This window comes from Oryctolagus cuniculus, chromosome 13 (assembly GCF_051225735.1).
Source record: "Oryctolagus cuniculus isolate XC-2025 breed Fujian yellow rabbit chromosome 13, ASM5122573v1, whole genome shotgun sequence".
NCBI classification, from domain to species: domain Eukaryota; kingdom Metazoa; phylum Chordata; class Mammalia; order Lagomorpha; family Leporidae; genus Oryctolagus; species Oryctolagus cuniculus.
Genome location: NC_142879.1, coordinates 12,699,896 through 12,714,594, shown reverse-complemented (window position 1 = coordinate 12,714,594; position 14,699 = coordinate 12,699,896). Strand labels below are relative to the sequence as shown.

Here is a 14,699-nt window from a genome sequence, read left to right as displayed (position 1 = left end):
GGCTCAAAAAAGTTACTAAAACCATAACTATAAACTATATTTGTTGACATTGTTACTAATCAATATCCTATTTTGTGTATCCAATGTTATACCAGATCAGTTGATACACCAAGGTCACAATTGTGGGAGGCACTTTTAGTATTTGTGAGTGAGTATGTATGTATGATTTTCTGTTTATTACATGAGGAAAAAATGAAGAAAAAACAAAGCTTTAATCTTTGTTGGAGAATCAGTTAAAAATAAAATCATCAGCCAATTTGGAAATTCTCTCTACAAATGTAGAAAAGAGTTTCATTTGCATAAGCATTGAGCCACATTGCCTTGTACATCTCAGGTAGCTGATTAAGAAGAATGCAGAATCAATTACATACATGTTAATAAACAATTCATACATGTTACATGGATATCATTTACATACCCATCCAAATGAAAAATAAAACTTTCCACGTCCTTGCAACTTGGATTGAGGCACCTAGGCTAAACTACTAAGAGACAGAAACATAATCGTCCTCCCTCATGTTCACATTTCTGAAAAACAGCTCTAAGGCCCCCGAAGAGATATTCCTGGAGCAAAACTGGCTGAAGTTTTAAGAGATTTGCATTCATGCCAAGCAGGATCTTAAATGATACACCACATACCTGCCCCAGCCCCTGTTTTCTGTGGCTTCTCTTCCTCGGCCTTCTTCTGAAGCTGTTACTGTTCATGACATTTGCAGGTTTCCTAGGCTGCTGCCTCCTGTCCATGTTTGAGAAAGTCTAATGATTTTTCAAGTTAGAATGTATTTCTCTAAAATCTTGAAAAACTTCTTGTAAATTGTTTCCCTTCAGGTTCATGACATGTAATCCAAGTTTCACCATGTGCATCATTTTTAAGTTTAGTATTTCTTTGCCTCCTTAACCTATGCATTTGTCTCTCATCTTTTTGAAAGATGCCCTCAGGTTATTAAGACAATAGGTTTGATTTGGACTGCATTGTTTAAGGCCTTTTTTTTTTTTTTTTCACCTTTATCTCTTTTTTTTAACATCAAGAAGCCGACACATTTTAAATCTGGAGGTTCTTAGTCTTTGCAGAAAATACCAAAACACACACAGCAACAAGAAAGGAGTGCAAATGTTTATGGCCCAGGACTGGGAGTAGCACTAACAACTTCATTCATATGCCATTGCTTGGAACCCAATCACAGACTCAGAAAGGTGGGAAACAGTCCATTTCTGTATCTAGGAAACAGTGGGCAATGGATTATTATGGACAATCAGTGTGCCCTGGGAACTGAGTTCAATCACATGGCTGATGACTTAATTAATCATACTTATTATATAATGAGACCTCTATAAAAACTGTGGAGAATGAGGCTCAGAGGGCTTTCTGGCAAGTGTACCTATTGAAGCACAGAAACTCCTGTGCCCAGAGGACCCTTCTCAACTCGCCTTCATCATTCGCTGTTCATTTGTATCCTTCCCAATAAACTACTCATCGTTAACTAAGGTACTTTCATGAGTTCTCTGAATTAGTTCAGTGAATCACGAGGGAGCGTTGGGAAGTTCCAGATTTGTAACTGGCTGGCAAAGTGAACAATTGACCTGGAGATGCCTCTTGGAAACCTTGAATATATCCTTTCCATACACAATATGGAAAATGCATATTATGGAAAAAACCTTTTCGTAGATTTTAAATTTTTTGCACCTAAATAAATTAGTTTTTAATTTTGTTTTCCTTGAACTTTTTGAAATATGCTCGTTTATGTGTGTGTGTGTGTGTGTGTGTGTGTGTGTTTATGAAAAAAGAATAGGGGCTGGAGTTGTGCTGTTACTGGTGAAACTGCCTGCCACCTATGACGCCAGCATCCTATATCACACTGGTTCGAGTCCCAGCTGCTCCACTTTGCATCCAATTCCCTGTTAATAGCCTGGTAAAAGCAGCAGAAGATGGCCTAAGTGCTTGGGTCTCTGGCTTCTTGCTTTGGCCTGGCCCAACCACAGCTGTTGTGGCCATTTGAGGGGTGAACCAGTGGATGGAAGATCTCGAAATCTCTCTCTTGTTCCTTCCTTCCCTCCCTCCCTCCCTCCCTCCCTCTCTCTCCTCCCCTCACCCTTTCTATTCCTCTCTAACTCTTCTTTTCAAATAGATAAATAAATCTTTGTAAAAATTTAAAAAATAAAATAATTATTGGTCTCCCTAAAAGCAGTCAACAGTTAACCACTGTATCATAATTTATTTTCATAGCCTATAAATTTATAAAATAAAAAATATAATTTTACTACATTAAATTTTCAGTTATGTGAGTCATTAGTTTTCTATATTTAAGATTTTAATTCGATTTCTTTTAGCAATTTGATATATCTTTATGTTCACAGCACACATGGACTTCCCTGCTGAGTGGTGCCATACTTAGGGAGCTGTTTGCATGACAGTCCATGTGAATGCACTTCCGGGACTGTGTACCGCACTCTGAATGGCCCACTATGAAGACTTTGGACCTGTTATTAGAAATTATACTACTATGCACATCGTTAATACACAAATTTACACATGATGAATTGTTAACAATACATTCATCATTCATCTATAGTAGATCAATGTTTTCTTGCATTTAAAAGCAACAGAAACAAATTTGTAGTCTTTTCAAATTCTTTTTGGACTGATATTGGAAATACTAAATATTTTCTGAAAATCAAGAAAAGAATATTTCATAGTGGATCAAAGTCAGAGTTGGCAGGCAGCACCAAATCAACTACGTTGCTAATTGGATTATGAATAAATAAAAAGTGGCTCAACCTGTGTGAACCAAAAAAAAAAAAAAAAGACAAGATGCTTATGTTCATTTTTATAGATCTGTATCACCCATCAAATTATAAATTCTATGTGTTTTATTGAATTTTATATTTCCTGTTATTTAGCAAGTCCTGGCCCATAAACACGTGCATCCCTTTTCTGTTGTTCTGTGTATACTGGTACTTTCTGCAGAGATTAAGGACATCCAGTGTCTGCTTCTGGATGCCAAACAAGAGATAAGTGAGAGAAAAAAAAAAAAAGGACCTAAGGACCTTGAACAATGCAGTCCAACCAAGACCTGTTGTCTTAATAACCTAAGGATACCTTCCATGAGGTTATCAGATATGCATAGGTTAAGGAGGCAAGAAATTTATGCATCCTTCTTCTATCTAATACTTAAATATTCTCTTTAAATTCATAGGCTTCCTTTTAATATCTTGAAAGATTTTTATGCTTAATGATTAAAAGGCAAACTTTTTTGGTGTCACTCACACTCTAATTTCTACATTTATATTCTAGGTAAAAAGAATTAAATATCTTCTTGATTCTTGTGTCAATATTATTTTCTAAATCTTTCTGTTCTTGAGGTTCCTTAAAGGGGGGTGCCAACCACTTCTGCATACATTCTTGGAGGTTCCACTTTTTTTTAGGTGTTTTAGAAAAGTCATTATTAGAAAAACAGAAAATGAACAGTAAAACTTGACTTAAATGCAGAATTCTATTAGATGAAAATATACTTTTATAAAGGAATTTTAATGTATTATTGTAAAAGAAACAATAATATAATTATTTTGTGTATCTTGTAAAAAACAATAAATACTAAAAAAAAACTTTGCATAACATGAACATTATAGTCCTATATATCTTCATACTCCATTAAATAACCAAAGTGAGAAGAGTGAGGTATTGAGTGGACTCCAAAGTGTTCTTTCTTCTATATGCGGGTTTTAAGCTTTATGTGTTCAATAACATTTCATTGATCATCTATGTGCCAGGTACTGTGTTAAATATTGGTTAAGTAATAGAGAGGAAAATATGGTCTCTGCTGTCCTACAACTCATGGTTTAACCAAGATAGACAATTAATAAATTTAAAAAATAAGCAATGGATTGTAGATTTCAAAAGGGCTATGGCAATAGCAGTAAGTTATCTTCAAGAATAACTGAGGAAGTCTACTTTAAATCAGATGATAAAGAAAGGCCTCTTTGGCAGGATGGGTGAAGAATTTGAACTACAGTGACAATATTAGACCATCCAAGAGAAGGCCTGGGAAGTAGCATTACAGGAAGAGAAAAAGCAAGATGAGCCTCCAAAGTGATACATAATTTAACATATTCAAATACTAATAATAATAGAATTAGTATTGGGTGTTAACTACAGACAGTACATTTAGATGTTTCGTGTTTTTATTGTAGTCCAGTGGGATGTGGACAGCAATATGAATCCATTCCACAGGTGATAAAACTGAGGGACAGGCAGTTTAAATAACTTATACAAGGTCACACAACTAGTCAGTAGCAGTGCTTGAAGTGGCCCTTTATTGGATTCCAGAGCCACTAACCATTGTTTGGTGTACTGCCTGCTGGGCTGATATAACAAGATATAACAAGCATTTCCACTGACCCTCAAACTCAAGTCCAGATGTTAACCTATGGTGTGTGAATGCCAGCAGAGTATAAAAGAAGACATGTTAAATATTGGTTGCTTTTTTATTCATGTTTGAGAGCCACACGCTGGATTTAGAAAATGTCTCTTTTCAGAAAATCAATGAGCAGGATAATCTGAAAGCAAGAATCCACTCCACATCAGGGACTAGCACCCTGGGTCCACTGGGCTTGGTATAAATTCAAGCTTCATTGCTAGGACACAAGAGACGGGCTCTGTTCAGAGTGAAATTTTGTTTCACAGAAGTACTGCTTTTTGTTTCCAGGCATGTCCAGGAAAGTCTGATTAAAAGGTAAACTGAACTAAGAATGCTGAGCAAAAGTGACATTATGAGAATTGCTAGTAAAGTTAATTGGATAATTCTGTAGGTTGACTTGGAGTGACTAAAGACTTGAAGTTGGGATATTAATAGTAGAGTTAAACCTCACCAGGCATTTTAGCCATAGGCTGTAGAAGAGAGAGTGATTGAGAGATGATTAAATGGATTATAGATGGAATTGGAAATTAAATTGATAGAATGCTGAAGAGGGTTAAGAGATCCTTCTGGTTGACTAGTTAACTTTTCACCCTGATTTACTGGTCTGTAGGTGACACAGCATGATAGGGAATTCATTCTAGTAAAATAGAACACTCAGTTTACAGAGCAGGATTCAGGTTGATGCCCACAGTTACAATTTGAAAAAGATGTGCAAGTTAACATGGATTTACAGGTCCCAGATGAAGTATTTATTAGATGGTTACATGCTGCAAAAGTAGAGGAAAAGCTGAGGTTGGAGTAACTTCTAATTACTAAATCCTGGCTTTCTCCAGGCTTCATCCCACCTGGTTTTCAAACAGTGACCAGTGTCATGTCTCACCATGTCTCTCTCCATGTGTTGAAATCTGCTGTGTCCTTGGCTCCTCTGGATCTCTGTGCCCACTGTTGTCCGCCTACGCCCACACCACCCCCACCCCTTCTCTACCTCACCACGCATGTCTGATTGCATTGGAGAGCTCTCCTATACCTCTCTACTGTCACCTTCAAATCACCATTGTTTGCTCAGTCCAGTTATGAACAAGTTTTTGCCCTGTTTAGTTCTGTTGCAGCTAAAGATGACATTAAAGAAAAGGCAAAAAACGGGTAAAGAAAATTAAGAGATAAACAGATTACAAAAGCATTAAAATATACTCAGTCCTGTTAAACATACGAGTGGGAATAAGAGAGGGAAGAGATGTACAATTTGGGACATGCTCAAGCTGACTTGACCCAAATGGTAGAGTTAGAAACATACCAGGGGACCCCAATACAATCCCATCAAGGTGGCATGTACCAATGCCATCTCACTAGTCCAAGTGATCAATTTCAGTTCACAATTAATCATAATGAAAGGACTAAGAGTCAAAGGGATCACATAAGTCTAGTACCTACTAATACTAACCGATAGAATAAATAAAGGGGAGAGTGATCCAACATGGGAAGCAAGATACACAGCAGACTCATACAATGGCAGATGTCCTAAACAGCACTCTGGCCTCAGAATCAGCCCTTAAGGCATTCAGATCCGGCTTAAAAGCCCATGAGAGTATTTCAGGCATGGAAAGCCAAGACACTCTGGCGAAAAAAAAAAAAAAAACCTAAATGAAAGATCTCTGTGAGTGTGTGAGTGAGATCCCAGTGGAAAGAACAGGTCTTCAAAGAAGGAGGTACCTTTCTCTGAAGGGAGGAGAGAACCTCCCCTTTGACTATGAGCTTGTCTAAACAAGATAAGAGTCGGAGAACTCCAAAGGCTTCCATAGCCTTGGAAACTCATGACTGGAGCATAGGGAGATTACTGATGCCATAAACAGGAGTGTCAATTTGTAAAGTCAACAACAGGAGTCACTGTGCACTTACTCCTCATGTAGGATCTCTATCCTTAATGTGCTGTACATTGAGATTTAATGCTATAACGAGTACTCAAACAGTATATTTCACTTTGTGTTTCTATGGGGGTGCAAACTGTTGAAATCTTTACTTAATGTATACTAAACTGATCTTATGTTAAAAAAAAAAAAAGAAATTATCAATTCCCAACTTGACTCTCACTGGCATTAAACATGACAATAGGTCTGATCTGGTTTCATCATCATTTAAAAAATCATCTATTATTTTTCACCTTATGTTTCTGTGTGGGAGCAAACTGTTGAAATCTTTACTTAATGTATGCTAAACTGATCTTCTATATATAAAGAGAATCGAAAATGAATCTTGATGTGAATGGAAGGGGAGAGGTAGTGGGAAAGGGGAGGGTTGCTGGTGGGAGGGATGTTATGGGGGGGAAGCCATTGTAATCCATAAGCTGTACTTTGGAATTTTATATTCATTAAATAAAAATTAAAAATAAATAAAAAGGTAAAAAAAATTGAGAAGAATTAAAATTTCAATTAAAATTAAAAAAATAAATTAATTAATTAATTAATTAAAAGTGCAAATTAACATAAAAAATATACTCAGTCCTGTGTCCCATGCCCCCTATCCCTGTTAGGTAGATGAATAAAACAATCAAAAAGGAAAATGATCATTGGCTTAAGAGGTCCCTGACCAGTCACAGCCTGGAAAAGAAGACTGGATCACCCATATGCAGTCCCCAAAGTTTTGCTTTTCCAAGCTTGGTCTGCCTGATGGCAAATCTTGGACTTCAAATTTTCAAAGATCCTAGTACTTTATTCTGGCTACTTGCTTTAATTTAGGCTTAAGATACCATAACTTTGCCCTCTCATCTAGATACTGGTCACATCTTAAGAACTAGATTTGCTTCCAAAGTCACAAGAAAATCTACTTGTCTCACAATAAGAACATCTAATTCCAATGCATCTCCCAGCCACCTTCATGGGCTGTTCAAATTAAGCATGCTTAATATTAAGGTAGATGTGTTAGAGAATATACAATGAAGTAGTAGGCATAGATGAAAATGGGATGCCACCTGTTTACTTTTCAGCTTGTTTTCTCCATGAATCTCAAGTGAGAACAGTCTTATATTCTCCAGTCTTCTCAACTAGGCACACACTATGGATTTGTTGGGTTGGAAATTTCTCATACTGCTCCTAGGCCTGGCTGCTGTTGAGTTCCAGACGCATCTGTTTGTGCAAGGGAAGTCCAGTAATCAAGTCACTCAGATCATTATCAACACAAGCAATAACAGTAGCCCTGGTTCATCTGTCCCACTCACTCCTTAGCTAGTTCTACCTCCCACCTCTTCTTCACCTGGGACTATGGGAGGCATCCCTTCCTTTGAGAGCCCCAAATTTACTGCATGAAAAACACGGTTTACTTTTGTTGCCTAAAGAAGTGGAGGTTGATTTCTTACTTGCTTAGCTGTATCTGTTTTTCCTAGTAAAGGAAAGTTGGTACCAAAAGAAGCTGGCATTCTTTAGGTTAACACTTGGGAAATGCCAGTTTAACTTACATTCTTAAGAAACTGCTTCTGAACTCAACAACAAATCTGACACTTGCTCGCATGCCTTCACTTTTTACAGGAAGATAACAAAAGAGTTTCTTAGAAACTATCATACATTCTCTCTCTGTCTCTTACACACACAGTCACATGTAAACACTTTTTTTTTTGGTGTGTACTTTATAGAAGTTTAGCTGCAAACTGGTGTGGCTGGCACAACTTAAATGAGGCAGATGGAGAAATGAAATTAAGATGACAGAAAGATAGAGACTACTGTCCGTAGTAGACTGTATCAGTCTGTTGGGCACCACAACAAATAGCATAGATTGAGTGGCTTATAAATGAAAGATGTTTGTTTCTCACATTCCGGAGGCAGAGGAGTCTGGGATGACGTATTGGAAGATTCAGGGTCTGGTCAGGGTCCATATTCTTGAATTGTAAATGGTTGTCTTAGTCTGTTTTTTGCTTTTAGCATAGAATACCATTGACTGGGTAATTTATATATAAATATAATAATATATATTATATATATTATAATAATATAATAATAATATAATAAATATATATATTTCTTACAGTTCTGGAGGCTGCAAAGTGCAATATCAACATGCCAGCCCCTGGTGAGGGCCTTCTTGCTGTGTTATAACATGGTGGAGGGTGTCACATGGCAAGAGAGTAAGGGCACATGCATGATAGATTTTGTAACAAAGCTGCTCTCTTGAAAACTAATCTCTCCCATCATAATGGCATTAATCCATTTAGGAGGGCAGAGTACCCATAACCTAATCACCTCTTCAGGGAGTTGCTTGCCAATACCCTCACAATGGCAATGAAAAATGAGTGTGAGTTTTGGGGTGGGCATTAACCGTAGTGATGCACAGGGTGGAAGGGACAGGAAGTCCTTCCTTTTTTGTAAGGTCTAATCTCACCCCTAAGGACTCCACCTCCAAAGACTTTCACCTGGAAGGTTAGGATTTCAAGGAGGTATTGGTGGGTGGGGCACAAACATTTAGATTGTAACAGGTTCCTACATGACATTTTTTTTTTTGTTCTCAGAATATATAAAAATAAATCTTCTTTTAAGTGTTATGATACTTACTCTAGTTAGGATTTTCTTTTACGTTTGATTAGATAGTTCTTATGCTTGTTTATTTTATACCACCTCTTATATGAAGAATAAACACACATCTAATATTTGAAATGATCGACCCTTAACTACTTGGTGTTTCAATTGATTAAGAAAACTTGGTCTTGAGAATTAAAGGAATATTTAAAAATACAGTCTTAAGTGAAGTAAGTACACAATTAGCTAATAACCATAAGAACCATGTAATGAGAATTTATTTTTTCACTTATGTCAGGAAAATTTATCTTTTATGCAAAGATGCATAGAAGATAGACTACTCAAAATTTTTTTCTGTCTCAAATTTCTGAACAGAAAGAACGGGAGAGAGGGTCTAACTTGGCTTTTATGTTTCGACTGCCTTTTGCTGCTGGAAGGGTATTTAGCATCAGTATGTTGGACACACTTCTGTATCAGGTATGCAGTATTTTTTGCTATAAAATGCTTGTTTTTATATTTCACTTAGATTTTATTTAAATGAATAATACACCTAATGTTTCTCATGGATCTGCTAACTTAACAGGGCTCTCGAAGTCATTCAATTCTATTTTGTGTATTCAATGGCATTTGGGCCCCATAAAACATTTTGTGAGAAAAATATTGTTTAAAAATTATGGGAAATTTTTTTATAAATTCCCTGGTGTCAGTATCCTGCAATATTTATTTTGCTTTTTGAATATTATTCTGAGCATATTATTGGGTTAAAATAAAGATAGGAAAATTCCTAAGTTAAAAAAAGACAGGATGTATCACAAGGCACATTTCAGGTTTGAATAATGTATCAAATTGATTTCAGTAAGCTGAAAAGTCAGGGACATTTTAAGCATCTTCTAATTAGTGCCTACTATAAAAAATATGAAAGATATTTTACAACTCAGAATCATTTAATTTGTTCCTGAATGCCAAGTTAACTTTGCCATTTTTTTTTGTAGCTAAGCAGTGCATGGGATATTATTTCATACAAATATAATCACTTTTGTCCCTGGCAGAAACTGAAAAGATTTAATATTTCATAGTCCCTGATTCAAGCAATCAGAAAAATCTCTGAATATTTCCATTAAAACCAAACACATTCATAGGACTTTCAGTGATTTGATGTTAATCTCAAATTAAGCATTTTATTGTGCATATTCTTTTTGGTTATATATTTATATCTCCTCTTCTATGATTGCTTGACTGAATAAACTGATCCAAAGTTAAGGCTTTTCTGCTGGACTTTGTGCTAATTTTGCCCGGATGTCTGCCTCTAGCAATGTCAGCATCCATCTGCTTCATCCAGATGAGGCTGGAACAGATTCAGCTCAGGAGAGCAAGTGCTCCTGTGTGCCCTGGAGTTTGCAGACACTTATCTGGGCAGGCCAGGAGCAAGCCTCCTGCCCGGAGCACCACCGCAACGCACACAGCTTCTGGTTTGTTCCAGAGAGAATTGCAGGGGAGGGTTTGTGTGAGGAGCACTATTGGAACTGAAGATTTTATATCAGTAGTGGCCAAATGTTTAATGTTGTAATACACCAGTGGTTCTTAGATATTTTAATATACAATGTTTAAATAAAATCTCATGAAAAAGTCTAATAGAACAGTTAAACAGAAAGAAAATGGGTTTGAATTGGAAAGCAGTAATTTTTTCCTCCTTTTTTACCTCATGTTTTATATTATAGATAAAGAAACAAGAAATTGAGTGTTTTCCGAGGCTTTTGCAGAGCTGTAATTTTTAAAGTTCTTAAATTGTCACAGAGTAAATGTATTTTGCAAATCAATCCAGTACATACCTTTGCATGTGAGGAAGGAAGACAGAACAGCACAGTATCACATGTACCCTTTCTGCCTGTAATTTGCTTCATTCTTTTCTGCCTTATTGAAACGTATTCCGTTTCATTTACAAATGTGCTGGTTGTAATTCATAACTTTATTTTCTGACTTGATGTTTGAAAAACACTTGACTCAGAATTAGAAAAACCTAGAAGATAATTTCCCTTCTGAGTATTTTTAGTAGGTTATTAATGGCTCTTAAATTAATAAGATTTTCAATCACATTGTTATTTCTTACTAGTAAATTTAGTCACTGAATCTGTTGACTATTCTAACATTCAGAGCTTGCAGTATAAGAAATTCACTGTAGCCCCAGGATAATGTAATGACTCCATTTTTTTAAGTCTCCATTTTAGAATGATGTGGAAAGAGATCATATAAGTATGTAATAATAAGTGATAAATGCAGCTTAGAAATTTATTTTACTAGGATAGAGCTCAATCCTAAAAAATGTGTGGAATGTTTCATGGTAAATTTATTTCTTTCAGAGTTTTATGACATTCACTACTTTATTTCAGTTTCTTTGTCTTTGTTAGTAAAAATCTAAAAAATGTTTTATCATGCCTAATAATGCACATAAAGTTTATCAATCTATTTCTAAGTGATAATTATTTTCTATATTTCTTTATGAACTGCTTAAGACACTGACAAGTGAGATTTTTATTTCCTTTTTTATGGAGGCTTAATGATATGTTATGAGAAGTAATCTTTTAGAAATGTTTATACTGCTAGCCATTTTATCCATTATACAAGTAATCCATATTTATTTTGTATATATTTCAGTCATTTGTGAAGGATTATATGATTTCTATCACCAGACTTCTTTTGGGACTTGATACAATACCAGGATCTGGCTTTCTTTGTTCTGTAAGTTAATAATTTCTGTAATAAAAGCTTCTGAAATCCATCTACTGTTAACTCTAATTCTTCTACATCATATATTTTTCCTATTATGAGTTCAAAGAGTGATATCTGAGATTCAAAAGATTATTGAAAATATTTTCAGGAAAACTATTTTATTTTTAATTAGTAATAATAAAAAGCCATTTTGTACAAAATTCAGAGCAAGTTTTTTTTTTTCTTGTTGGTAGTTTGAGACTGGCAGATTCAGACAAAGGATGCTATACTAGGAAAACAGTGATCATGTAGTTTAACCATTCTTATAAATGAGTATATACATTCAAGTGTATTGGATAAAGTGAATTGCTACCCATTCAGATCTGTAAGTGGTGTAGAGGAACCGGAGCTCACATTTCCTGGTTACACCTTAACTTCTGTAGCATCAGCAACCCTATCCACTCATACTAGTAGTGGCCTCCAGTTATTGCAACATTCACCAGCCTCCACCTGGTGTAGAACATCTCCTACGCAATTATTTGTACCCTACTGTCTACTGTCATTGAACTAATACAATGGTATACTACCCCCAGTTAAGCATTCAGATTTCTCAACTTTGGAGGAACCCTCAGGATAAACTGATGGAGGAGTACACAAATTAATTTTGATACATGAATAAGCACTTATGGAATATTACTATGAGATTTGCAAATATTAATAAGTTCTGCCTTGAACACATGAAAATAACCACTAGGATTAGTACCTCTTAAGCCCTTAATATGTAAATAATTCATGTTCTTATAGATGAAAATCACTGAGGATGACTTATGGATCAGAACATATGCCAGGCTTTATCAGAAGTTGTGTTCATCTACTGGAGATGTTCCCATTGGAATCTACAGGACTGAATCTCAGAAGCTCACTACATCTGAGGTTTGGAAATATAAAAATGTTCCTGTTCTGATGTTTAATACAGTAAACACAAATCATTCAGAAATTTGGAAATGGATTTCTGAAAAATGCCATGGAAGTGAAAAAGTATGCTGTTTGAACAGATGGTATTAACTATCAGAACCAAAATACTTCAACTATTTGCTTTTGTAAATGACATCAGAATTTCACAGCATATTATTGGTTACAGGGCTCTTCTACAGGTTATGGGTGTTGGGCTCTGGATATCTTTTGTAGATCTGGAATTAGCCACTACTGGAAGATTTTCAGGAAACTAATTCTAAATAATCTTGAGGTTCTGACACATAAGAATAGCTGATAAAAAATAAACTAGGTTTCTAAAATATTTCCCAACTGCATGTATTAGCATTTGGAAGAAGTAAAGCAAAGCAAAATTAGTATGTATTGAGATTCCCTCTCGCAATATCTAGAGTGAGGATCCCTTTAAAGCAAAAAAATAACTCCAGAAGTAGTGCCAGATCTTCCCTGGGGAAGCTCAGTAATTGGTACAGCAATCTATGAGCAGGGGAGGAGAATGTGTGACGACAGCATGAACTGAGAACACGGCCACATTTTGATTCCGTTGTATCATGCGGTTCTAAGCAGTTTTTATATCCTTACTCAGACATCACCTTTAAAATTATACTCTTATGAAATGAGGATTTTTGGATAAAAGCAGTATTCTATGAATATCTGTAACATCACTTAATATTATGCCTCATATATTTAAAGTAATTTTTTTCTTCTTTACATACACAAAAGTTATAAATCTTAAAGAAATTTTGATTGGCCAGTTTTTTATATTATGCAAAAGTACAAGTAGGATGCTCAGGTCAGTCAAATGCAATTTGATACTCCATATAATCATGATGCCCACTTGTGATAATCTCAACAAGTCCATGGATGGAAAAGAAGATTATGGATTATGGAAAGCTTAAGATTAAAGGGATAAAACGTTTGCTTTCTTGTTCAGATTTATTGTTAAATACATATGCGAGTATATATTAAGGCAAGGAGGAAATAATTTGGTTTATCTGAGCTGTTTTTAGGTAATTTTACTGTTGTTTTAGAGTGTTAAATGGAGTTTTGTTGGCTGTCTCTCTTGCTGAATTAGAGTGGTTTTGTGCATGCCTCTATATCCCTGTGGTTGATACTACAAAGAGCAAGACCAAATCAGAGAAAAGCAGCAATGACTGACTGGAGAAACATCCTGGGTGATGAAATATGTAAGGTAGTTTGTCCAGAAATGCCTGAAAATTCAAGAATAGTGGTTTCAAAAAAATATGATTTCGTTAAAGATGAAGAGAAAATAAGTGCTTACCCACTGAGGCAATCGGGCACCATCTGAGTCTATTCCCTGAATGGGGTGGCTTACAAGAAACATAAATTTAATTCTCACAGTTTTGGGAGTTGAGAAGTCCAGAATCCAAGCCCGAGTTGAATAGGGTTCTGGTGAGGGCCTGCTTCTTGCTTCTTAAATGGCCATCTTCTTACTGCATCCTGATATGGCAGAAGAGACAAGGGATCTCTCTGGGGCTTGTTTTATACAGAGCTCTCATAACCTAATCATCTCACTACCTCCAAAAATTGTCATACTGAGGCTCCACACAGGGACTCCTGGGAGCACAGGCATTCTCTCTGTATAAACCATTTATTTGACTATGGTCACTACAAAGAAGACTTCCATATGGCAGAGTGTGGCCACATTTTTATTTTTATGTCCTCATATAGTCTTTGTGAATTTGAATGTAATTCTTCTTTGGGTCAAGTCCATATCCATGTCAGCCATTTTTGTCTTATAGAAAAACATTGTTTTGTGTTGTTTATGTTGTAGGTTGGGAAAGAGCAACTGAGTATTTGTCTTGTTACCAAGGAGTATTTAAATATGTGTTGCAAAACATTGTCCATCACAAGTAAAGATCACTTTAGTAAAATGTTTATAAATCCCCAAATGTCTAGCCAAATAAAACACACATGTCATTGAAAAGATAGAAGAAAACTGAGTTTTCTTCTAGTTTTCTTCTTTTCTTTAATCAATACCTTCTCTCTCTCTCTCTCTCTCTCTTTTTTTTTTTTTTTTTTTTTTTTTTTTTTTTTGACAGGCAGAATGGACAGTGAGAGAGAGAGA

The 14,699-nt window shown here is 35.7% G+C and overlaps 1 protein-coding gene across 5 annotated transcripts in view; it reads left to right on the top strand.

The window, feature by feature from the left end:
* KCNT2 (potassium sodium-activated channel subfamily T member 2) overlaps positions 1–14,699 on the top strand; it is a 409,716-nt gene that overhangs the window by 355,387 nt on the left and 39,630 nt on the right. For all 5 annotated transcript variants that reach the window (XM_089312023.1, XM_051820440.3, XM_017347888.4 and 2 more), the window contains 3 exons: positions 9,290–9,391; positions 11,567–11,650; positions 12,425–12,553. In XM_089312023.1, coding sequence (XP_089168149.1) covers positions 9,290–9,391; positions 11,567–11,650; positions 12,425–12,553 — 315 coding nt within the window. The remainder of the gene's footprint in view (positions 1–9,289; positions 9,392–11,566; positions 11,651–12,424; positions 12,554–14,699) is intronic.